Genomic DNA, 24692 nt, shown 5'->3' on the forward strand with positions numbered 1-24692 from the left:
GCCACCTATTAAGATTCAGCAAGTAATCCACAGACGCTATGCTTATAGTTGCCTGAAAAAAACCACGCCAGAAACAGAGGTCAGCTGCCACCAGTGTATTTTGGCACTGCTCAGCAAATTGCACAGGACTCACCAAGGACACAACTGGATGTGGCTTGGGTGGGGCCAAGAGTTTGGGGAAGGCAGAGTTTCAGGGAATCCTCTAGGAAGAGAGACCTGTTATCCAGTTTGATGACATCTCAGCTACGGCTGCACTCTGTCCACACACTGGGAGGCAGTGGGCTCAACAGAAGAACAATGGCTACCACCGGCACTTATGCTGAGGAGAAAGCCTCACCTCTGGCCCTCGCTCCAACAGCTCAGCATCCTCCTATAAGTCCCTTGTGGCCCCGGAGCAGCCAACCCAGCACTGGTGCTCAGAGTGAGCAGATCTGTCACCATGAAACTCCCATCGGGGACACGGCCCCTTTAAGTGGAATATCTGCAGCTGCCGGCTGCCGCAGCCTCTGTCTCACTCAGTTGCTTGGGAAAGGCAACCTCGCGTCCTCGCCCCTGTCGGACCTCCTCCCGTTGCAGGGTGATTTCTTATTTCTCTCCTTAGTTGTAGGGCTTGTTCATCTAGACCCCAGTGACTGCTTGCTGTTCACTCCATGTTTCCGTCACAACTTTGATGTGATCATAAGAGCAGATGAACAAAGCCTCTGTCATCTACACCATTTTTCATTTTTATCTTGTTTTAATTTTTAAGCTTGGCTTCCTGGGGATTGCCCCTGTATCAACATAGCTTAGTAGTTAGCCATTGATTGGTCAGAAATTGTGCTTAAGCCTCCTGAACCAGTAACATTTTCATCCTTTTCCATTGATTCTGTATGTGGTTTAGGGACTACTTTTACAGTTCAGGGAGTTTACCTGTCTGGCTGGCCTTTAACTCAGAGACTGATAGCTTAGAAATACCTTCGTCTGGTCACTCCTGTGTGGTCACAGCTTGGGATTTTCCACAGCCTTCTGGACCACCTGTATCAAGTGTGATTTTAGCAAGGCTTTCTTTGGCTGTCATGGACCCCAATTTCTCTGTTAAACTTCTGCTCGTCTGCCTCTACCAATATCACTAAGCTATTATTAGCCTCCACTTACTATTAACCCTTGTGATGTCTATTGTTTTTGATAATGCTCTGGGGCATGGATATTCTATACTCTGTTTCAGAAAGTGAGCATCCTCAGACAGGGCTTCAGAGCTGCAAGTCTTCACAGCTTACTCAGCCCCACCTTGATCAGCAGGAGTGGGAGAGATAGGGGACCCTGATCTTCCTTGGTTGCCCTACCCAGAATCTCCCTATAAAGCAGGAGCTTGGAGTGAGCACCACAGAACAATTGCAGCTACCACCTAGTAAAGCTCTTTCACAATACAGAGCTGGGAGGGTGGGGAGAGATGAGTGCAGCAGTTTTCTGGGGCTGTCCCACCCCCCTGAATAGATCTTCAGCAATAGGAAGGTGGAGAAGATGGGTGGGCTCTTCACTTGCTGCCAAACCTGGCCAGAATAGTTCTTCCACAACATGGAGCTGGGGGTGATAGATGCAACTCATGGTTCAAATGCCATAGTTTCCCAGTGTTCTTACTGAGTTTCAGTAGATTTTGTTGAATAAATGTTGCTCAATTTCTTGGATGCCCTTAGGTCAATATCCAGAGACTTTAAATGGTAGTCTTAGATAATTTTGACCAGTGTAATCAATATTTCTTTGAAAACGAGGAATTCATCAGGCTCTTCACACCACCATCCTAGAAGTTCTAGCCCCTCGAAGTGATCCATAATTTATAATTTCACTTATTTGCTTTAACTTACAGTATAAAGAAAATTACAAAATGTCAAATGTAGTTATTTACTAACAATAAAACTACTGAGTGGGATTTAAGCAGTCTGTAATGTCTTTTGTGTGTATCTCCTCTTACTGTGAGCTATTTTAGGGTAGGGCCTATGTCACATTCACTTTTATTTCCCTCATGCAGGGCAGTAGGTGAGAGATTTTTTCAGCTTAAAAATAAAACTAAATAATATATGTGTTTTTAAAAATATGAGTCCAGAATTATCTCCCCCAATGTCTTACCTCCAATAGCTAACTTGTTGGCTACTTACAAGGCTAGCCCCCACATGGCCACTTACAAGGTTAGCCCCCACATGGCCTTCATAGTACACACATACATATATACGAACACACACTCTTACACTTATTTTTGTATAACCTTTCTCTAGTAACTTTTCTCCTTTAAGAGTGTCCATATGCAAAGCTTTTTTTTTCTTTTTTTTTACCTGTTAGACTTTAAAGGCACAGTGTCTATGGCTTACTCCCTTTTCAGGAACCAATGAAAATATTTGAGACCTGAAATAAATTACATATTGGCTTGAAAATGCAGAAAGAACACTGCAGGACCAGAATAAATGTGTTTAATTAAATATCTATAAAATATAACCTTAGGTCAACCTGGCAATAGCAACTCCACACTTAAAAAGTTACATATAAATTATATTTAAGGCAATATGTGAATACATTTTAACATATTTCATATAGTGAGAAGTAGGACCTCCTCAAAGGTCTTAAAAATCCTGTTCACCATATTTTACCCATAAATTAAAAATAAACATTCTGGGGATTGGAACCCAGGCCTGGCACCAGCTTGTAGGGCCCTTGCAAAAGATCACAGACACTTTCACAAAGAAAAGATGGTTTTATACTGCATTTAGCAATGTTTTTCTACCCTGATTTGGGTAGAGAGGCCATGAAATCCCACTGTGTAGACTCAAACCTTTGTATTTTATCCATTACATTCATTCATTTGCTCACTCAGCAAATATTTGCCAAACAGGTACACTGTTTCTGGGGTTCCACTGGCTGAGGATAGAGTGAGGAGCAAGGTAACCTGGGTTCTTTCCTCATGGTGCTTATTTACTAGTTATGGAGTAACATTCTTTTTATAAAAACATAAATAAATGTAGTACTGCTTATTGTGATATGTTATGAAAAACAGTTTCGGGGGGAGGGTGATGTATGTGGATATCTATCTTAGATTTAGAAGTCAGAGAAGGCCTTCTTATGGATTGATATTTAAACTGAAGTATGAAGAAAAAGTTTAAGTGAAGTGAGGATAAAGTGAGGACTGGCCAGTGCAGAGGCTTTGGAGAAGGAAAAAGATTTATACGTTTTTGGAAATAAAAGACAGCTAGTGTGGCTGGAGTACTATGAACTTGAGGAGGGTATTGTGTAAGAGGCTGGGAGGGTGTCAGGGTCATGAAAGGACCTTAAGAGTTATTTCGAGGACCTTGAATTCTGTTCTATTTGAATGGTTTTGAGCACCCAGCTTAATAAGACTTTGATTTTTTTAAAAAGATCTCCATGAGAAGAAAATGGATAGGGGCTCTGAGTGGAAACAGTAATGGGGAGAGGGCAGTGGATGTTTTGTAGTAATCCACCTGACAGGTGATGTGACTTAGACTAGTGGGATCAGGGAAAGGAGAGGAAAGTGGATACATTCAAGAAATATTTTGGCAGTAATAACCACAGGGCATTGAAAAACAAATCTTTTCTTTAGTTCTGTTTTTCGATAGCATGTCACTCACTAGCAGTTCAGTCAAAGTCAAACCTAATACAATAAATGCTCATCAGACTTTAGTGTTTGATGTTGTGCTATGATGTCTGTTAACTACTTATCACATAACACAGAGAGTAAAGCAAAAGTTCTTCTACCAGAAATGAAAAGGAATCAATAATTAATATCGCTTTATATACCAGACAAATCGTCGTGCTCTTTGGCAGCAGAGGCAGAGTCTTCGTGGAATAGAGAGCGATCTTGGAATTTTGGAGCTAGACCACTTAGGTTTCAATCCTGACTCTGCCTTTAAATATCTCTGTAACTTTGGACAACTTACTTTTCTAAACTTTAATTTAAAACGGAGATAATACCTACTTCACAAAACATTTTTGAGAATGAAATAACTGATATACAACACTTGCTTGTAATAGATGCCCAATAATTATTAGTTCTCTCAACATACAAATAGCCATCCTAGTAATCTCCACTATTCAGGTTGTTTGCTAAAACTAGGAATATGTTTTTTAGAATTGGAGGAATTTAACTCAATTCATTCTCTCAATTTACAGTGAAAAAATCATAGTCTATCTAGACAGGTAAAAGACTTGCTTAAGGACACAGAGCTTCTTGGAGACGGAATAGAACGAGAACTATTTTCTCCAAACACTCCGCATCTTTCTAATATACCAAATTGCCTCATATGTTTTCTCTCTACTGTTTAACTGAAAGATTTTATAAGATGACTATATATCCGTGTAACTTCTGCTTAAAGCATAAAGAGAGTGATGTTGTGTTCTCTTTGCTAGTTACATGCTATGGGAAAACTTCCTGGAACCAGAATGGCAGAATTAAAAGCCAAGTACACTTTGCTGCATGATACTGTTGTAAGGTATGCTATTTACCCATGTGACTATATCTTTTATCATATTTATGTTTCTTACTTGTGATGAGACCTGTCTTATTTTGCATCCCCCCAAAAGCCAATTCTGAGGCAAGGATTTGAGTTCAAGTGTGAGAGGTGACACCAGAAATTATCATGAAAGAGTGGAGAAGTGAGACAGGGAAGAGGGGAATCCTGCTGGGGATGTGTTAATCTTCAAGTTAACATTGTGGGCAACTGGGGCTCAGTCTCACTGAGTACCTTCTGTGTGAGTATATAAAATATACCTTAGAACCCTACTGCTGAAGGATGAGGAAACTGGAGTATTTGTCCATCCCTTATTGATTAAGGTTTGCTGCTAGGAAAATGAGCTCCTGGCATGTCTAGCTTGCCCTTTGAAAAGCCAAGCAAGCTCCTATGGCCAGAGAAAGTTCTCAGGCAGAAGCACACAGGTGCAGTAGGTATGTATGAGAGCGGGCCAAGGGGATTTTGATGGGACATTCACCTTAGCTGCTACAGGACACTCCTATAGAATTATCTCCTCCCCACCTCTCTTCACCACTCAGAAGTATAGGTTCTATGACAACTCTAGCCTACATCTGCTGAAACTTTGGTCTCTACTTCTTAGCTCTTCCTCCTACCTGAGGCTACTTAGCTTAGCTTAGCCCAGTCGGCAGCAGGTCAGAAGAATAAGCTTCCACAGAATAATTCAACAAGGTTTCCTAAGCACCTGTTATCAGTCATTGGGAATCAAGGAGGAAGGAGTGTGAAAAAAAGAGGGGAAATCTTATTCTGCTGCTATTTCTTACTACTCCCGCACTTCTTTCTTCCTTTTCCCCACAGCCTGCTTCATAGCCTTGCACAAAGTCTTCATCAAAAGCCAAGGAAAGACAGCAATGGATAGAAACTCTATCCTGCCATTCCCCAGCCGTTCTCTCCTCCAATCTCCAACCACTACCCCTACTTCTTTTCTTGAACAGTCATTTAGATACGGTGAGGATAAGAGCAAGAGTGGATGACTAGGAGAAGAGCAGAACTGCATCCCTATTCATCCTTCACTTTCATCCCACCTCATTCTTACTCAGCTCCACTGAATTTCCTAACCATCCTCCAGAGCCCTCAGCTTTGGCTCCTCCTCCTCCTCCCCAGCTCTAAGTTAAATCCTCACCCTCATCCTTAATAGAGACTCCATTTCCCACAATTAGTCCTTCCTGCCAGTGTGTGCACATAGTTCTCAAGACTCAGGAATGTAGAGTATTTAGATAAAAAGTCTAGGGTAATCTTTTCCAACACTACTTAAGAGAAAAGCCCATATAGTTCTTGGGGTATCCCTCCAAACCTCTTTGAAGATACAAGGAATATTGCATCATTTCTCATCCTCTGGTTAGCTCTAATCTAGAGCCCTTGCAGGATGCTTGCTTTGCTTCCTCCTTGCCTGGCCCACGGCACAGTTCTCTGGGCCCCAGTGACAGATGGCAATGCAGGACCAAGGCTATGGCATTATTTCTTCCTACTTCCTGGTTGTGTTGCAAAACTATTACTCCCCTTCTGTTATCCACATTTTATCTCCTCTTGACCCCTTAGTTCCTTCTTTTGGCATTACAAACACCCAACGCTCTCTCCTATTCCCATTGCCTGGTGGTTGGGAAAGGCATGATGAAGTAGACCTTACTCTTCCTGCTGGGGCTATAGCAGGGCAGATATTGGCTGGAAATGCTGAACTGAAAATGAATGAGTTTTCCATAAAAGTACGTAATAAGAGTTGGTAAAATTCTCTTCTGCTGACACCATCTTTCAAGTCCAAGTGGGCGAATTACCATTTCTGTTCTGGCTGGAACCCTAAGCAGCTTGCCCACCTCCTTTCTAGGGACAACAGGCACTGTGGCTCAAGAGAATACCTGACAATTCCATAGTTGAAGACTCATGTTAAAGAGATCAGATAACTTTAGGTTTACAAAGTATATTAGCATATAAGGAAATTGAATTGTAAGAAATAACTCCAGCTTTTATTAATGGAAATTATGTAAGTTATCATTGTAGCTATTGTTGTTGCTATTTGGTACTTAACATAGTACCTGGAACATATTATGTTCCAATAAATTGTTCTCTGTATATTACTGAGCATATGATATATTAAAGCCTGGGAAATGAGTAGAGTTGGTAGCTTCAGTTGAGACAGATTTGATCAAGTCATTAGGCATCTCTGCAAATGAGGTGAAACCTAAAGATTTCTCCTGGTGAGGAAACATGGTGGGGAGCACACACCAAAAGAGACTGCTGGTTTTAAAACAGGAAATGGCAGTCAATGCCATGCCACCCTCAATGCGCCTAATCTCGTCTGATCTCAGAAGCTAAGCAAGGTTGGGCCTGGTTAGTACTTGAATGGGAGACCACCTAGGAATATCGGGTGCTATACACGTTAAGAAAAAAAGAAAAAGAAAAGAAGAAGGAAAGAGAAAAAAAGAAAGAAAAAGTAAAAAAAGGAAAAGAAAGAAGAAAAAAATAATAAAATAAAACAGGAAATGGCAGGGGTCCTACTTCCTAATAGGCAAAGTAGCTAATATGAGGCAGTAGGTTTCTAAGAAAGAGGAATCAAGTCGTCTGGTAAAGCTGGAGCTGATACTAGCTTGCAGCATAGCTAAGTGACTTCTAGAAGATCTTGGAGATTCCAGCAAGCCTAATTTCTGTGTACATTCAAATTTGCTTCTAGTCACATGCTTAACCCCTTTCCCTAGATAGGGCCAAGATGAGAGAATACAATTAGGGTTGTACGAATCTCTCTCTACTGTGACATTCAAGTCCAGCGCTAGTCAGGCATTGAATTTAGGATCAGAAATCTGTAAATTAATTATGTCCATCGTTTTATAGGGGAATTTTTCTTCCTACTTTCCTAGTAAAGTGTCATTAGAAATCTTTCTATATTTTCTTAGTTCATGAAGGAGGAAAAGATTTTCCTACAATCAGTTCAGGAGAATTCAAGAATCTAAGAGAGCCAACATTACTGGGGCAGTTGAAGGGAAGACCCACTCTTACCTTATTGTTGTCCCCACCCACAGAAATCAAAATTGTTATTCGAAGTTAAGCACAACTATCACATTCTCATCCAACTTAATCCTTTCTCTGTTATCTCTCACCATATTAATCTAGACACGAGTGGTAGCACTTGTCACCTGGTATTCCAGCTATCTATTTATATCTGTCCCCCTCTACTAGATTGTGAGCTCCATCTACCTCTAGTGCCTAGTGCAATACTTGGTACAAAAGTGTCACTGAATTGAATTCAACCCAGGAATGGAAGTAAAGGAGTGCATTGTGGACATACTGTTTCCCCTCCTCACTAGACCCCCACAGGAGCTACTAAGGGGATTGAAGGTGGTATACACTCCTCATTATATGAATTTCTGTTTTCATGGAACCCAGCACACAAGAGTCAGAGGTCCAACTGCTCCAGAATGCCAAACGTTTCACTGAGCAAATAGAACAGCAGCAGTTTCACCTGCAGCAAGCTGATAATTTTCCAGAGGCATTCTCCACTGAGGTCTCCAAAATGAGAGAACAACTTCTCAAGTATCAAAATGAATACAATGCAGTGAAGGAAAGAGAGTTCCATAATCAGTACAGATTGAATAGGTAAGTACACAATTCTCTTAAGCACAATGAAAACAGATACGAACCAAGCTGTTTCGACATAAACAAAATTAGAAAAAATTAGACTAAATTAGAAATTTTAGGTACAACGAGTGTGAGATAGCAACATGAAGATGATTGCAAGCTTATAACTTTCCTCGATTCCCTAGAACAGCCAGACCCTGAACAATAAGGTTACACAACTTCTGGAAAAAAAGCCGAGGTGACAGGGAAATGCTTTCAGGAAAAGGAGTTTCCTGCTATGTTTTCCATGTATCAGGAAAGCCATAAGCATTGGGAGCTGCAGCTAAAGAACACACTCCACAAAATAAGGACTTAGCACACACACACACTCTCGCCCTCTACTGCCCTGATGGTGGCCCCTTATCTTTTTTGCAGTACCAGATCTTGTGTCTGCATGGCGAGCATCCCAGGCGCACTTTCCAAATAAGCCTATGTGAGCTGAGCATCACATCTGACTCTATTCTTCTAATATGGGAACACAGACCACATTTTTAACCTTATTCTCCTATAACTAAACTAGTCCTTAGGATTAAAGAAGAAAGTTACATCCTTTTGGAAGACAAAACTTATTTATCCAAACCTAAAGGATGTCATTCAGTGAACTAAAGTAGAAATGTATTGCCAGAAGGACAAATGTTATTTCCAAAATCTCCTCTAACATTCCTCCTGTGAGCAGTAAGTCAGTAGAAGAGTTTGTTCAGCAAATCACAATATTTAGATGAACTTCAAAGTGACTGCAATCCAGATTTTGTGCTGCGGTGTGCTGTGTGCTGTGTCTGTGTACTGGAGACAAAGCCAAACCATCTCTCTTAGAATTTGTTACCATTTAAGGTGGCAGAACTTCCTCTGGCTATTTTTAAGAGTAGGTAGATTTCTGACCAAGTGAATATAATTCAGTCCAGCTGAAAGATAAGCAAATGACTTGAGTGACTTCCTGGGGACCTTGCAAGTCCTGAGTTTGGAATCCTCTTTAGTAGCCTATTTTTTCAGCTGGGGGATAAAGGAGGCTAGCTTAACCAGGAGGATTATATTCAGGGGGAAAAAAAATCTAAGTTCTTTTTTGTCTTTAAATCTAAACTTGTTTCAGGCTCACCAGTGATATCTATAAAAAGAAAGCCTAGCTATTTCTGTGCTCTGTAAGCACTCTTTCAGTTGACAAAATAATGAAATTAAAACAATTGGTGGTTGTTCATTAGTATTGAAAATATGAAGGCTTGACATTTTCATGAAAGGTTAAGAAGAACATAAGTCAGTTGATATTTAAATTGTTTAAAATTTCCAAGTATTCCTGCCAAGGGAGAAAAAAAAGAACTCTTGCCTTTTAGGTATAGACAGGCAAATTGTTCATAGTTACTTGAGATAGGGAGGGGACATGCATAGTGACCTACTGTGAACAAAAACGTTTAAAATGCACATTTACAGAAATGTTTAGTGTGTATTCTGAGATTTGTAATACATGATACTTTAGCTTAAGCAGACTCCCTTGCATTCTTAACTATTAAGAGCTCAAAAATTAACAAACTTGTTTTCATAAAAATAGTGGTGATACCAAAAGATATCAGGAAAAAATATCAGGAAAGAAAAATAGGCTATTATTTCATTGGCTTAACATATTTAGTATTGCATGGTTCAGAACAAATTCACTCAACACTCCCCAAGGAAAAAAGATTTTTCCATCCCCACATAAAAATTTTAAAAAATTAAGCTACTGAGAGAAGACTATTCATCCAGATATACAGATGATATTTTTCACATCGGCACAACAAATTCTCATTTTATTCAGGGTCTAAATCATAGAAGCCCAAATAACTAGCTCTCCTCTATCCCAACATCTGTAGGAACTTCTGAATCACTGGCAACAACTAAGAATAGTATATTGTTCTAATACACTACAAATAAAAGATTTATTCTATATTTTGGTTGCTTTTCTCATGTTTTCACAAAATATAAATTCTACAATAAATGCTATTGGTAGGTACAATTATGTGCTAGGTTAAAAATTAAATCTGTTACAATACATAATTTTAGTTTGGGGATTAATATTCACTGATGATCTCTTGATAAATATGTAGTTCAAGAAATATGTAACCTATGTAAATAAATTAAATTAATACATTACAAATAAACAATAAAGTAATTAAATAAATACTGTTGAGAATTAATTTTTGAAACAAAGAAGTCATTATCTTTCTAAAAACTTTCCCTGAAGAGATTTTCCAATATTCTTTACAGACTTTTGCTTGCCTTCACTTTACCTTTTTTTTGACTTCTCTGCTTTCTAGTAATTCCTAAGATTTGGACAGCAAATAAATTGTCTCTCATGCTAAACCTGATGTATCTGACAAGTGTCGGTCAGCAGAGGAAACAGCCATCGTCAGTGCTGTCTGTCATGGGTGTGGATGTGGAGAGTGGGTATACTCATGCTGCACATGTGCAGGACTCTCCCAACATGATCCTGGCCTTAGTGATTATTTACTCTTCCATAACTGGTCCCTGTCATCCCTGTTGGTGCTCACCCAGAGTTTAGTAGTTGTTTTCCATTCTTAGTCCAGCAGTGAGAGCAAAGTTGGAACCAAGAAACAGACAGATCCAGTAAAAAGGAAACAGGAATTATTTTAGCAATGCATCTGGAATTCCAGCAAGTTAGAATATGACAGAAGGGCATACAGGTCATCAGGATTAGCAGTAAGGAAAAACTCACAGCCATAACAGATTTTTACCTTCTACACTAAAAAGTCTGTCCTGTCCCACCTGTGGCAACGAAGAAGACAACCAGCTTAAAACAGGTTTTGCAGAGTATAGTCTTTGTAAAGAGAAGCACCCGAGATACTTGTTTAAAAGGCAGATCTAACACTAAAACTAATGATTTCTGATTTCTTTCTAAGCCTTCCCACTGAAGATGACATCTGAATTTTTTACAAGTTTCTTCTGTGATCCTGATTCTTGTCAGAGTTTGAGAACTTTTGGTCCCAAAATTGGTTCTCATACCTGACTATACGTGAGAAATACCTGAGTCTTTTCTGAGCAATCACTCAGTCTATGCTTAAATACCTCCAGTGACAGCTATAGACAGTCTGCATTGTTTCTTTACCTACAAGTCCTTAAAAACTAAAACTGTTGATGGCTTGGTTTTAGTTAGGATTCTCTTGCTGCAGAAAAGAAAAGAATCCTGAGGACCTTTGACATTGAATCACCCCTTAGTCAGGAAACCTAAAAATGTCAGATTTAAATGTTAATGTCAGTTTAAAAGGTTAAGAGTTAATATATATCAAAAATGAGAATCCAAAAAGAAAAAAAGACAATGCATAAAGTTGTTTATTACATTATTATTCATAAACATGAAAATTTGAAAGTAATCTAAAGTCTAAAAAATAATGGAATAATTAAATAATAATTATTCCAGAGGCAACTTGATACTGAAAAGCACTCTGGGTTTGAATGTCAGTTCAGCCTTGACCATGTGACTCTGAAAAAGGTGCTAACTCCTCAGTTTTGTCATTTGTATAAGGAAGATAACTATACTTACTTAGCAAGGGTCTGAAGTTTAGAAATGATGCATATATCTGGCATATAGTAGGTTCAGTAAAAGATAATATTTAGGATTACATTATTATGGTACACTCATTCACTAGAAAACTTTGAAGCTATTTAATTATTAATTATAAAGTCTGTTTTGCAATTGGGAAATATTTTAATTACATGTTGGGTAAAAATAGGTTTAATCATATATACACATTTGATATAATTTTATTAAAAAGTATTAAAAGGAAAATAATATGAAGATATTAATTGAAAATATTCTATTAGAAATATATGAAAATAATACTAAAGTTATTAAAAATAAAATACAAATGATCAATTGGTGTGATGAGATGGGATTATGAAGGATATGCAGTTGATCCTTGAACAATACAGGGTGGGACAAAGCAGTAAAGGTGCTGACCCCCTTGCAGTCGAAATCTGTGTATAACTTTTAACTTCTCTAAAAGTTAGCCTACTGTTGACAGGAAGCCTTACTGATAATATAAATAGCTGATTAACATATTTTGTACTTTATGTATATATAATATTATATTCTTAAAAATAAAGTAAACTAGAGAAAAGAAAATGTTATTAAGAAAATCATTAGGAAGAGAAAACACATTTACTATGTTCATTGAAAAAAACATCTGGACTCCCAGTCAAGGAGGAACTGAATTGTCTGGCTTTAGAGTGAGGACTAAAGGGGAAGCTTTCTTCCAGGTAGAAGTGTTGGGAGAGGCCTCCACCCGCCCAGTGTGCAGACATAGGCGGGCCACCATATCTGAATCTCCATCAATCTAGATAACACTGGTCACCTAGCCCTGATGATTCCCTGAAACCCTGCACCACCCACCTTGTGGGCCCACTCAAGCTCTTTCCAGTGGCTTTTCCATACGAACAACCTGTCTTGGCTCATGCTGTAGACTTTCCTAAAATTTCTCAAAGGTTCACAATTTTTAAACAAACAGCATCTGGCCTTGGCATGCCCCAAGCCCAGCACTAGCAGCAGCCACTCTTAGTGCACAGCTTGGCCTCTCAAGTCATCTCCAAGCATGGGTGGCGGCCATCTATGATTACTTGGTGGCTCATGTTAGGTTGTCCTGGGCAGGGTACAGGCTGTGGCTGAACTTGGACTGTAGCAGGGACCTTCCCTAGAGGCTGTGGGGCCAGCACTCCCAGTCCCCAGCTTCAGAATGAGCCAGAGCACTACCCTGAGCAGCATATGAAGACAACACACCCAAAGAGCAGACTGGGCAGGCACCAGAGCCCTGCTAAAGTAAATCCTGCTTCATAGGGTCAGCCCCAGCACAATCATTCCTCCACTGTAGTCACTGGCCAGTCCTCACAACCAATCAGCCCAAGGCGCAATTCTTCTCATTGACATACAAAAAGCAACCAGGCTCAACTACAACAGGAGGGCATGCACAACCCACACAAGGTATACATCTGCAGCATCCAGTTCAGGTGACCAGGGAAACTGCACCAGTGGACCCCACAGGACACCTACTACATAAGCCCACTCTACTAAGACCAGGAGACATAACAGTCCTGCCTAATACATAGAAACAAACACAAGGAGGCAGACAAAATGGGGAAACAAAGAAACATGTTTCAAATGAACAGGACAAAGCTCCAGAAAAAGAACTAAACAAAATGGAGACAAGCAATCTACCAGATGCAAAGTTTAAAACACTGGTTGTAAGAATGTTTAATGAACATAGCAGTGAGAACTTTAAAAAAGAGATAGAAAACATAAAAACGAAAATAGAAAACATAAACCAACCAGAAAAACGCAATAACTGAAATGAAGAATACCTTAGAAAGAATTAACAGTAGATTAAATGAAGCCGAGGATCGAATCAGTGATTTAAAAGATAAGGTAACAGAAAACACCCAATCAGAACAGCAAAAAGAAAAAAGAATCCAAAAAAACAAGGATAGTTTAAGGGGTCTTGAAGACAATATCAAGTATACCAACATTTATATCATAGGTATACCAGAAGGAGAAGAGAGAAAGTGCAAGGGATTGAAAATCTATTTGAAAAAATAATGATGAGAAACTTCTCTAACCTTAAATACAAGCCCAGGAAGCACAGAGAGTCCCAAAGAAGATGAACCCAAAAAGGCCCACATCAAGACCATCATAATTATTTCCCCATGGTTAAAGACAAAGAATCTTAAAAGCAGCAAGAGAAATGCAGTTAGCTACCTACAAGGGAGCTCCCATAAGACTGTCAGCTGACTTCTCAACAGAAACTTTACAGGCCAAAAAGGATTGGCATGAAATTTTCAAAATGATGAAAAGCAAAGACCTACAACCAAGATTACTCTACCCAGCAAAGCTATCATTTAGAATTAAAGGACAGATAAAGAGCTTAAAGGAGTTTATCAACACCAAGCCAATATCACAGGAAATGTTAGAAGAATGTCTTTAAGAAGAAAAAGAAGGAAAAAAGATAAAAATATGAATAAAATGGCAATAACTACATATATACCAACCATTCAAGTGAAAAAATGATTACACGCTTCAATCCAAAGTTAGGGTAGCTGAATGGATAAGAAAACAAGACCTCTACGTACGCTGCCTACAAGAGACTCCTTTAAGATCGAAAGACATACACAGACTGAAAGTAAAGGGATAGAAAAAGATATTTCATGAAAATGGAAATGGGGGGGGGAAAGCTGGGGTAGCAATACTTATACCAGACAAAATAGACTTTAAAAGAAATGCTATGACAAGGGACCCAGTAATCCCACTTCCGGATATTTATTCGAAGAAACTCAAAACGCCACTTTGAAGGTCCATGTGAATCCATGTGTTCATTGCCAAGATATGGAGATGACCTGGAGTGTTCATTAATGGATGAAAATTTAGAGAAGAGATTGATCATATATACAATGGAATATTACTCAGCCATAAAAATAATTTTAAATTATAGCAAGAATGAAATCTTGCTATCTCCAACAACATGGGTGGACCTAGAGGATATTGTGCTGAGTGGAGTAAGTCAGAGAAGGCAAATGCCATATGACTTCACTTACATGTGAAATCTAAGGAACAAAATAAACAAAACAGAAACAAAGTCATAGATATAGAGGATATTTTGATGGTTGCCAGATGGGAGGGGATTGAGGGGCAGTAGGTGAAAAAGGGAAAGGGCTTAATAAGTACAAATTGGTAGTTACAAAATAGTCACAGGAATGCAAATTGCAGGATAAGGAATATAGTTAATAATATTGTAATAAATATGTATGGTATCAGATGAATAATAGATTTATTGGTGTGATCATTTTATAAGTTATATAAATGTTTAATCACTATGTTTTATACCTGAAATTAATATACTATCTTATGTCAACTATAATTTAAAAATTAGAAAATTATTTTTAAAAGATTTGCATATACATGGACCCCAAAGTTCAAATCCGCGTTGTTCAAAGTTCAGCTATATTTCCCTATAAATAGAAAGTATACATTTTAAAGGAAAAAAATCAATCTGTTTTTTAATAAAAATAAGAAAAAGGCATAATAGAAATATTAGTTAAAACTGCCCCCAAAGAATTAGTCATTTTATGTTTGTTTAAAGTAAATATCATTTTATATTTATTTAAAGAACAGATTATAAGTCTTGACTGTGGGAGAGCTTCATGTCACCTTTTTAAAACTCAGGGACGTCTAAGTTGCCTTTACAACCAAACGATGGCAGCACACTACCGCCCCCTGTTGGCAGCACGGGTGAGCTATAAGATCAATAGCCTGGAAGTAAAATAACATCAATTTATATGCAAGGTCCTAAAGCAGAGGCGTAAGTATTCAAAGCTCTGAAAAAAATCAGCTTTAGCCTGTGGCCAAACAACTAACCTATATTAAATTCCATGTGGTACACAGTTATTAGAATAATCTTATTTTACATTTTTGCAAATAAAATTTCATTTAAAAAACCTGGAATGCATGCATCTTTAGCTCCAGATTCTCAGACCTGCTGGCTAATGGGATCTGCTTATTTGATGGAACCAGTGAAAGATGTTGCAGTAATCCAGGCAAGCACTAGTCCATTGCAAATAATACAAAGAAGGAAAAACAGCCCAGAGCCTGCCTAGAAGGAGCTAGAGTCCAGGGGGGAGGTCATGCTCCCAAGCAGTTATAATGTGATAACTGCTCTAATGGATGCCATCTAAATGGGTCTATGGGAGTCACTGAAATCATCATAAAGAATGGACACTGGGCCAGGCAAACAGGCATGAAAAGAGAAAAGAGAAAGTTATTACTGCAGAAATAGCTAACACTCTGTTAAACCTCTTTTTTAATTTTTTTTTTCAGCTTAATGGAAGAAAAAAGCATCATAATAAAGGAATTCGAGAAAATTCCTAAGCCAGGAGTAAGTCTTAGATGGTTTAGAGTTTGTTAAATACAGCTGGATTCAAACATATCTTTTGATAAATATTAATTTGTCAAAACAACCATACCCTGAAACATTTAAAAGATCCAGAAATCTTAACTCTGGGCAATGCTGAAATGAATATCTGTATAACTCTTGGAGTAAACATAGGTGGTATCTATTACAAGCTTTAGCTATTTGGCACCTTATCTAAGCTGTGTTTAGCTGGACAATATCTGCTTTGTTTCTAGAAGAAAAAAAGGATTCTGTGGTTGGCACTTAAAAGTATTATTTTGCTATAGCTATTACCCTCATAGTTTCCTAACAGCTTATTACAAGAAATTTTTATAAAGAGGATGTCTCACTTATCTATTCCTACATAACAAACCTTCCCAAAACATAGTGGCTTAAAACAACCACCATTTCTTATTTTTCACAGTTGTGAATTCTTCTGGTCTAAGCTGGCTCAGTTAGGGCTGGGTGGTCTAGGATGCTTCATTCATACGTCAGCCAATTGGCAGACTAGTTGGTCTAAGGCCACATGTCACATGATGGTGGAAAGGTTTCCAACTTCAAGAAAAGAGACAAACAGCCTCAACAGAGGGCAAACCCCAACATGCAAGCACATTTTAGGCCTCCGTATAAATCATTTTTGGAATACTTCATTGGTCAAAGCAAGTCACATGGCCAAGTCTAAAATCAAGAGGTAGAGAAAGAGGCCCTATCTCTTGACGCGAAGAATGACAAAGACAGGAATAGGAGGAATTTGTGTTCATTTTTTGTAATTTATCATACAAAGTAAATAGAAAGTTTATCACACTTTGCATTGCTTCTATCTTCTGAATGGTTATATTTCAAAAGCATGTTGTTGATATTTTAATTCCAAGGTACTAAAACCTGTTTAACATAGAGTAAAATATGTTAATATATATAATTTTAGTAAAATATAAAATTTACATATGTATATATGAATATATATTACATATATATACAATTATAATATATATAATACATACTATTATATAAGGATACCTAACCACCATTTACAATACAGATTTTTATGGAAAAAAGCATTTTCAATTTTAGTTCCAGATCATAAGATCACTGATTTTACTCTCTCCCAACAGCAGTGGAGGAGGGAGTATGCAGAAAGCTCAGTACAGACTAAATGGATTCATCCACTCAGTAATTAGTAATGTATAGACTTTCTGAGTATAAAAGGCAGAATTCTCTCCCATAAGTCAAACACTCCCCGAATAATCAGTCATGGGAAAGAGAGGTGCGTTATGAGCCTGGGGTAAAGGGTGTTTGGGGGAGAGTGTACATGAAATGAGAGAAGTGGGGGATTAAGGAGTGCAAAGGTATTTGGGTATTCCAATACAGACTCCCTAATCTCATGTGTAACTCAGGTTAACCATAAACCAAATATTCAAAAGTTATTTGCATTTGATTTTGTCAAATCACAAAGCTACTAGAAAATAGGCTGGAAATGTTCACTAATACTTTTTGGTATGAAATAAAAATTAACTCAGAAAAAAGAAGCATTTAAAATACAAGAGGATAGAAAAGAGCACTAGTAAAAAAAATAAGATTGAATTTAATGTAAAATGTTTAACATGCCGTACAATTGTCATATCTTTTATGGAAATGTCGGAAATCATAAATTGTATTTAACTTGATAAGAAAACATTCATGAAGCTCAAAACAAATAGAAGCAAAATAGTGAGTAAAATTATTTTTAATTTGATTTTTAGATAGATGCTTGCTCAGACTTTCTGTAATCTGATAATTTTCGTGACTTTTAAAGGAAATGGAGAAGAAGATGAGAATATTGAGAGAAAGCACTGAAGAATTACGTAAGGAAACAATGCAGAAGAAAATAGAAATCAAAAATTTACGGGAAGATTTAACATCTAAGCAAAAGCAATTAATAAAGGAACAGAAGGAGCTAGAAGAATTGTTGGAATATCAGGTCAACCTAAAGGTGTGCTACTTAGGGTTTATAAATATTCAAACATTGTGCCTGCATGGACATAAAAATACATGGGTATCATGTTTGACAAAGAGGGGTATCATGACACAAACTGAAATGTTCAGTATTGTGACCGACCCAATCAAACTAAACCTGGACTCTGGGAATTCACAAAAGACTTTAGAGTGTTCGATAATATCATTGTAATTTGGAGCCCTGGCCCAGGGAAAAGCCTCCCTAGACTTCACCAAGCATTTTTCAATATTAAAAATGAGTATCGCAAACACAGTCTCTCCTTGAAGAGCAACCAAATTTTCTAACTTCTTGTGCATATTTTCATTATCTTACCTTGTCTGTTTGATTCCACTCCACGTCCCTCTTACCATGAAAGTGATCAGGGGCCCATATTTTTACATTTTAGTAGATAATTTATATTTATTTTATTTAAAAAATGTATAATAACTCTCAAAACAATTTAAATAACCTAGAGTTATTTTAAAAACATCTGGCACTCATTGGCTTAGAGGACAATTATGATACTTTTGACCTCTTTTTCCTTAAGAGTCTTAGAGTAATCAGCCAAGATGTTCTCAGCTGCTACTTGGAACTTAGGAACTGAGCAGAGATTTACAAGGAACCCTCACTTGCATGAACTTCTTCCAAGGCCCGTACCTAATTCAGCATTTGTAATTTTTCACTCTTTTTCTTAAAGAGAGCATCCCCCCAAATTGTACAAGTTTCAGCCTCACAAAACTTGGATCTGCCCCAGGACTGATATGTTCGACTTCCATGCATGTGTTATCCCAGGCTCCAAAGTCCACTGTGATCCTCAGGCAGGAAGGGGCTTTTCTATAACCCTCTCTATGTACATTCTTGAGGCTAAAACTGAACTTTCCATGAACCCACAGAGCATAGTGGAAAGTGGTGTTAGACGAAGTTACCTTCTGATCTTGGCCTTGACACTTACTAGATATATGACTGGAAAAATTATTTAACTTCTCTGAAACTTAGTCTTAGTCAAAGTTTCCTAGAAGCAGAGCTTAATAAAGTATTCATAAAGGAAAGGCTCTGAGGAGATTCTGATAGGGGAGTGAAGGAAGCAAAATAGAGTTGGGGAAGAAGCTGGGCCAAGGTATGGCTTTAAGAGAGCTCTAGTCTCAACCTGATCCCACAGGGAACTCTAGACCATGAATAGCACCACAGAGGTGGTTTCACTTAGAGGCAGAGGGGATGAGCTGTTTTATCAAATTGATTAGTCATTTTATAGCCTGCTCCCCACTTCCCTCTACCCCCCGATTCGCCCACAAGGCAGCTCTGCTCAGTCAGTGGCAATCCTATGGAGAACAAACATGAACTGTTAGTAGCCAGTTCCTGCAATCTCTGATGGATAGGTATACCCAGTAAAGGATATCTAGGGAGAGCACCAACACTATTGGTTAGATTCAGTTACCTACTTTTTAAAATGGTAACAACCATAACTATCATGTAAGGTCATTGTGAGTATTAAATGAAATAATTAAAGCACCCGGCATAGTACAGAATAAGAGTTCTACATATTGTAGTTCCTTTCTCCTATTTAATTTGCTTATCTTAACTGCTGCTGGTCCAAGATTACATAATTTAACATAGTTCCATTTCTTTACTAGGATGAAGTGGTCCACCATCAAGCCATCCCTGTACAAATTGGAAAAGAGATAGAAAAAACAACACGTAAAAAAGTGTATGATTTAATATTTTTATTTTTAATTCTCCTCAGCCCATTCTCTCCCAATTTATGTGTGCACACTAAAACGAGAATGTTAAGCACTGAACAGATCAAATTACTATTATAATTTTAGAAATTTCTGCATTTGTTCCTGTCTAGGTTGTGCATATCAAGTTCATTAAAAGAAAGTAGTACAGCACATTAGTATCATTCATAACACTCATTTATGTCTTAAATTGGGGACAATATTCTTTCTAGTTTATAAATCACATTTTTATGGAGAACCCTAATTGACTTTAACAGAGCTGTGCAAAGGATAAATTATTTGTAGTGTGTAGAATTTCTTGGTCTAGAAGTGTATATCATCAGCCAGCCAAAAGCCAAAAGCCCAAATGATAGGAATTCTATGTCACTTATTCATATGTGTAACATCCCAAACATTCAGAGATTTGGAGGCAGAAGTCACTGAGGAAATTCTCAAGGCTTATAGGAACCAAAAAAGATAAAGACAAGTGAAGATACAAAAATTCCGGAGAAATAATATGATTGCTCTGGTGACCGATCCTAAAAGAAGAGGGAAAAAAGAAGCAGACACTATTAATGATCCTAAAAGCCAAGCCCAGAAGCACCGAAGTTGAGAAATTCAAGTCAGTTCAGGAAGGCTGGTGAGGGTAAGGGTGGAATCCCAGGAGATAGTAGCCATGGGGATCCAGGGAGTAAGTGGGCAGGCTAGACAAGTCCCTGCCTTCAGTGGCACTCAGTGGAGATAGCCTCTAAGTCTCACTCATCTGTGGTCTTCACCCCACTCCCCAGATCACTGAATTTATGACTAGCTCTTCTGTTGCCTGGTCAGGAAGTAAAAATAGGTAAAGACTTCATGGGCTCAAAATAAGGCAAACATGTGTCTGTACACATATGTAAGTTTGCATCTGTGTGCGTGTGCGTGTGCGTCTGTGTGTGTGTATGCATGCATGCATGCATGCATGTATGTATGTATGTATCTCCTACAGAGAAATGGAAAAGAAAAAAATTGTCTTGGAATATGAACTCAAAGAACTAAATGACTCACTAAAGAAAGTTGAAACCAAAATTAATGCTATAATGGAAGAGAAGGAGGATGTAATAAAGGAAGTTGAAGGCAAACGAGCCTTACTTGAAGTAAAAGAACGAGAATATAACCAATTGGTTAAGCTATTGGAATTAACCAGAGAGAATGAAGCAACTTCACTAACTGAAAGGTGAGTTATACATGTATCTATCATCTAAATTTTTCTTCAACTTTTATTTGAGGATTCAAAACATAATCTCAGATTTAGGTTTTCATAGAATTTTTTCAATAAATATTTTACAGAATTTTAATCAATTTTATTATTAATAAAACATTATTAAATAAAGCATTGAGAAGTGTTTTTTCCCATCCTTAACTCACCTTTTTCCTCGATTTCCTTTGACCAAATCTTAAGGACACAATCTGTTGTATTTTGTAATTTTCTGAAGTGTGCCTCTGGGAATTTGTATCACTGGAGTGTGCTATAATTGAGGGATTTTTTTCTACAAATGATTGGTATTTCTGAGATAATTATGGCATTTTCCTAATGGGAGCAATTTGGTAATGTCCCTGAGAGAGCGTTACTTCCTAATATTAAGTAAAACTCCAGAGAAATTGGGAGACTGCCTCTGCCAGGCTGCTATTCCATCTGGAGTTTTTATGACTGTGGCTTTAAATTATACCAACTTGAAAAAAAAGTTTCTTTTGGCATTACTCATAATTTGATTCTAACATGGGAATAGTTCTGTACATATATGTCAGGCTCACTATCTTAACAAACATGAAGGACAGCTGATGACTAATCACTTTCATTTTCTTTTCTCTTTACCTGAAACAGAGGGATCTTGGATCTCAATTTACGAAACTCTCTCATCGACAAGCAGAACTACCACGATGAACTTTCTCGTAAACAAAGAGAGAAAGAACGAGATTTTCGAAATTTAAAGAAGATGGAGCTGCTCTTGAAAGTGTCCTGGGATGCACTCACTCAAACTCAAGCCCTACATCAAAGGCTTCTATTAGAGGTGGGTGCTGTACACCACTATCTGATTTTTAAGCTCAGTGCTGTCTTTTTGAAAAAATAAATAAATTTAAGTTGTTTTTGCTATCAATAAAGAAAAAGAAAAGAAAAAGAAAAAAAAACAAAAAAGGGTAATTTTAAAATACAACAAACCAATGATAGAGTCTATAATCCTATAATGTTTTTCAATCTCTATTTGCTATCCCAAGATTAGAAAAAGATCTTGTTTGGATCTGGCATCAGCCTGGCCAGGGGAAGCAGTTGGGCCATCCAGTTTTGAAAGAGTTAATGGGGTCACTACAGGGTAGGACCAAGTGAACCACTATCTTTACCAGTTGAAATTGATCCAGAATGTCGTCGTCGTAGATTTTAACAGTCATGGACTAGGTCAAATCATGTCAATACAAATGGTCAGTCGGCCTGCACCTCCAACTAGCCAAGGGCAGTTGGAACCAAAGCTTCAGGCTACCTGGCTGATTCTTTGTAGCATCAGAGGCATACTCCGGTCAGAGAATGTTCAAGATGGCTATTACTTTCTTTCTGCCTCTGTGCTCCCAAGTGAAGGGTTTTGGTCCTGTTGTCTCTGATTCTCTCCTCTCTCAGGTGGCACTCTCTGAGCTAAGCTCTGCTGAAAGGCAGTGGATGCTTGAGAGCCTGCATCCTTGTGCTGGACCTTGGCCAGTGCTTCCTATGGTGAAGAGATCAATCTCTGAAATGAAGCAGCTGGACATATAGAACCCATACTTTTTAGGATTATCATGCTCCATGACCTTATGGAGATTCATGACCTCAGAAATTTAAGCAGAAGTTTCCAACTGTGGTAGATACTTCCAGTCCTAATCTATGCCTAGTTCTCTTCTCCTTCTGGGACCTGGAAAATTTATACTTCTTTGCACCATTTTCAGTTGAGCAGAGTAAATTAGTTCTGGCCAATGAATTGTATGCAGAAGTGACATGTGTCACTTCTATCCTGGAGCATGTAATTGCCAGTATGACACCCTCTAGTTCTTTTTCCCCTTCTGTGGCAATTGTGAAAGTACATGATAAAATGAAAATGCTGCAAAATGGAATCAGCCAGGAATTCTGAGGCAATGGTGGTCTTAGAGAATCATCTTGACTGGCCACAGGCTTTGTCAGAGCAAGGTATAAACTATCTTGGAAGAGTCATGATAGTTGGGGGTTGTTTATTTCTATAGCATAACCTAGCTCATCCTGACTGAAAGAGCAACCTTTAGAAAAGTGTGAAGATAACAGGTTAGGGTTATGAATGTAAAGAATGATTAGGTCTTGGCTGTGCTGTCAAATGGCACTCATGGACTTTTTTCTATCTCAATAAGGAGAATGTGCTTTTTACACTTTTGCAAAACAAACATTTCTCATATACTTCTAATATTTTTATTACAGTTCCAGCAGGTAGATTGATTTTTTTTATAACTGTGAAATCTCTTTAATTCTAATTTTTTTTGCCTTAAAACTTTACTTAGTCTGATATTAGTACAATATTTGTTACACTAGCTTTTTGTGATTAGATTTTTCCTGGTGTTTCCTTTACAATCCATTTGCTTTCGTTCTTTCTATACATTTGTTTAAGTATGTCTTTCATATACAGCATGTACTTTTTAATATCTGGTTTGAAATTTTCTGTCTTTTAATTCTTGTATTTACTCCAAAAACATTTAATGTAATTGTGTAAACTCTTGGGTTTATGTACACCATATTACTATTGCTTTCTTTTCTCCCATTTCGTATTATGTTCCATTTTCTCTCCTGTTTTTCCTTCATTTGAATTAGTCTAAAAGGTGAATTTCTCTATTTCCATTTTATAGTGTTCTGTTTTTCTCATTTTTCATGTGTCAGTTTTACATTCTCTGTCCATTCTTTCAGTGGTTACCCTAGAGATTACAATATTCACCCTTGACTGATTGGAGCCTAGTATAAATTAATTCTTTTACTACTTCCCAGGCAATGCTAGAACCTTTGAAAACTTTTTTTAATTAAGTTTATTAGGGTACCATTGGTTAATACAATTATGTAATTTTCAGGTGAACGTAATAATTTGACATCTATATATTCTGTTCTGTGTTTACCACCCAAAATCCAGTTTCCTTCAGCTACCATATATTTGATCCCCTTTACCCACTTCACCCTCCCTCTACCTCCCTATATTTGACCCCCTTTACCCTGTCTACCTTCCTGCTCCTCCTCCACCTCATACCCTCTGGTAACCACTAGTCCATTGTCCATGTCATGTGATTTTTTTTCTGTCTTGCTTATTTCATTTAGCATGATTATCTTGAGGTCCATCTATGTTGTCGGAAATGGCAGTATTTCATCTCTTCTTACGACACGACTATAGTCCATTGTATATATGTACCACAGCTTCTTTATCCAATCATCTATCGTAGGACACTTCAGTTGCTTCCATATCCTGGCCACTGTGAATAATGCTGCTACAAACATCTGTGTGCAAATATCTTTTCGGATATGGGTTTTCAAGTCTTTGGGGTAAAAACCCAGTAGAGGAATTGCTGGATCATATGGTAGATCAATTCTTAGTTTTTTGAGGAACCTCCATACTGTTTTCCGTAGTGGCTGTACCAATTTGCAGTCCCACCAGCAGTGTATGAGGGTTTCTTTTTCTCCGCATCCTCTCCAGCATTTGTTAGCACTTGTCCTGTTGATTATAGCTATTCTAACAGGTATGAGATGGTATCTCATTGTGGTTTTGATTTGCATTTCTCTAAAGCTAGTGATGTTGAGCATCTTTTTCATATATTTGTTGGCCACTTGTATGTCCTCTAGGGAGAAGTGTCTGTTCAGGTCCTCTGCCCATTTTTTGATTAGATTATTTGGTTTTTGTTGTTATTGAATTGTATGAATTCTTCGTATATTTTGGATATTAGGCCCTTATCGTCGGCGTTGCTTGCACAT

The 24692-nt window shown here is 37.9% G+C and overlaps 1 protein-coding gene and 1 pseudogene across 1 annotated transcript in view; both read left to right on the forward strand.

The window, feature by feature from the left end:
- The window catches only part of CCDC146 (coiled-coil domain containing 146), a 138766-nt gene that overhangs the window by 80912 nt on the left and 33162 nt on the right, over positions 1 to 24692 (forward strand). Inside the window, exons 3-9 of the mRNA XM_015599493.2 lie at positions 4390 to 4472; positions 7884 to 8093; positions 15958 to 16015; positions 17823 to 17999; positions 19634 to 19707; positions 20703 to 20930; positions 21579 to 21765. Of these exons, the coding sequence (XP_015454979.1) occupies positions 4390 to 4472; positions 7884 to 8093; positions 15958 to 16015; positions 17823 to 17999; positions 19634 to 19707; positions 20703 to 20930; positions 21579 to 21765 (1017 nt within the window). The remainder of the gene's footprint in view (positions 1 to 4389; positions 4473 to 7883; positions 8094 to 15957; positions 16016 to 17822; positions 18000 to 19633; positions 19708 to 20702; positions 20931 to 21578; positions 21766 to 24692) is intronic.
- On the forward strand, positions 6765 to 6882 carry LOC112473572 (annotated as a pseudogene).

This window comes from Pteropus alecto, unplaced genomic scaffold (assembly GCF_000325575.1).
Source record: "Pteropus alecto unplaced genomic scaffold, ASM32557v1 scaffold109, whole genome shotgun sequence".
Classification (NCBI taxonomy): domain Eukaryota; kingdom Metazoa; phylum Chordata; class Mammalia; order Chiroptera; family Pteropodidae; genus Pteropus; species Pteropus alecto.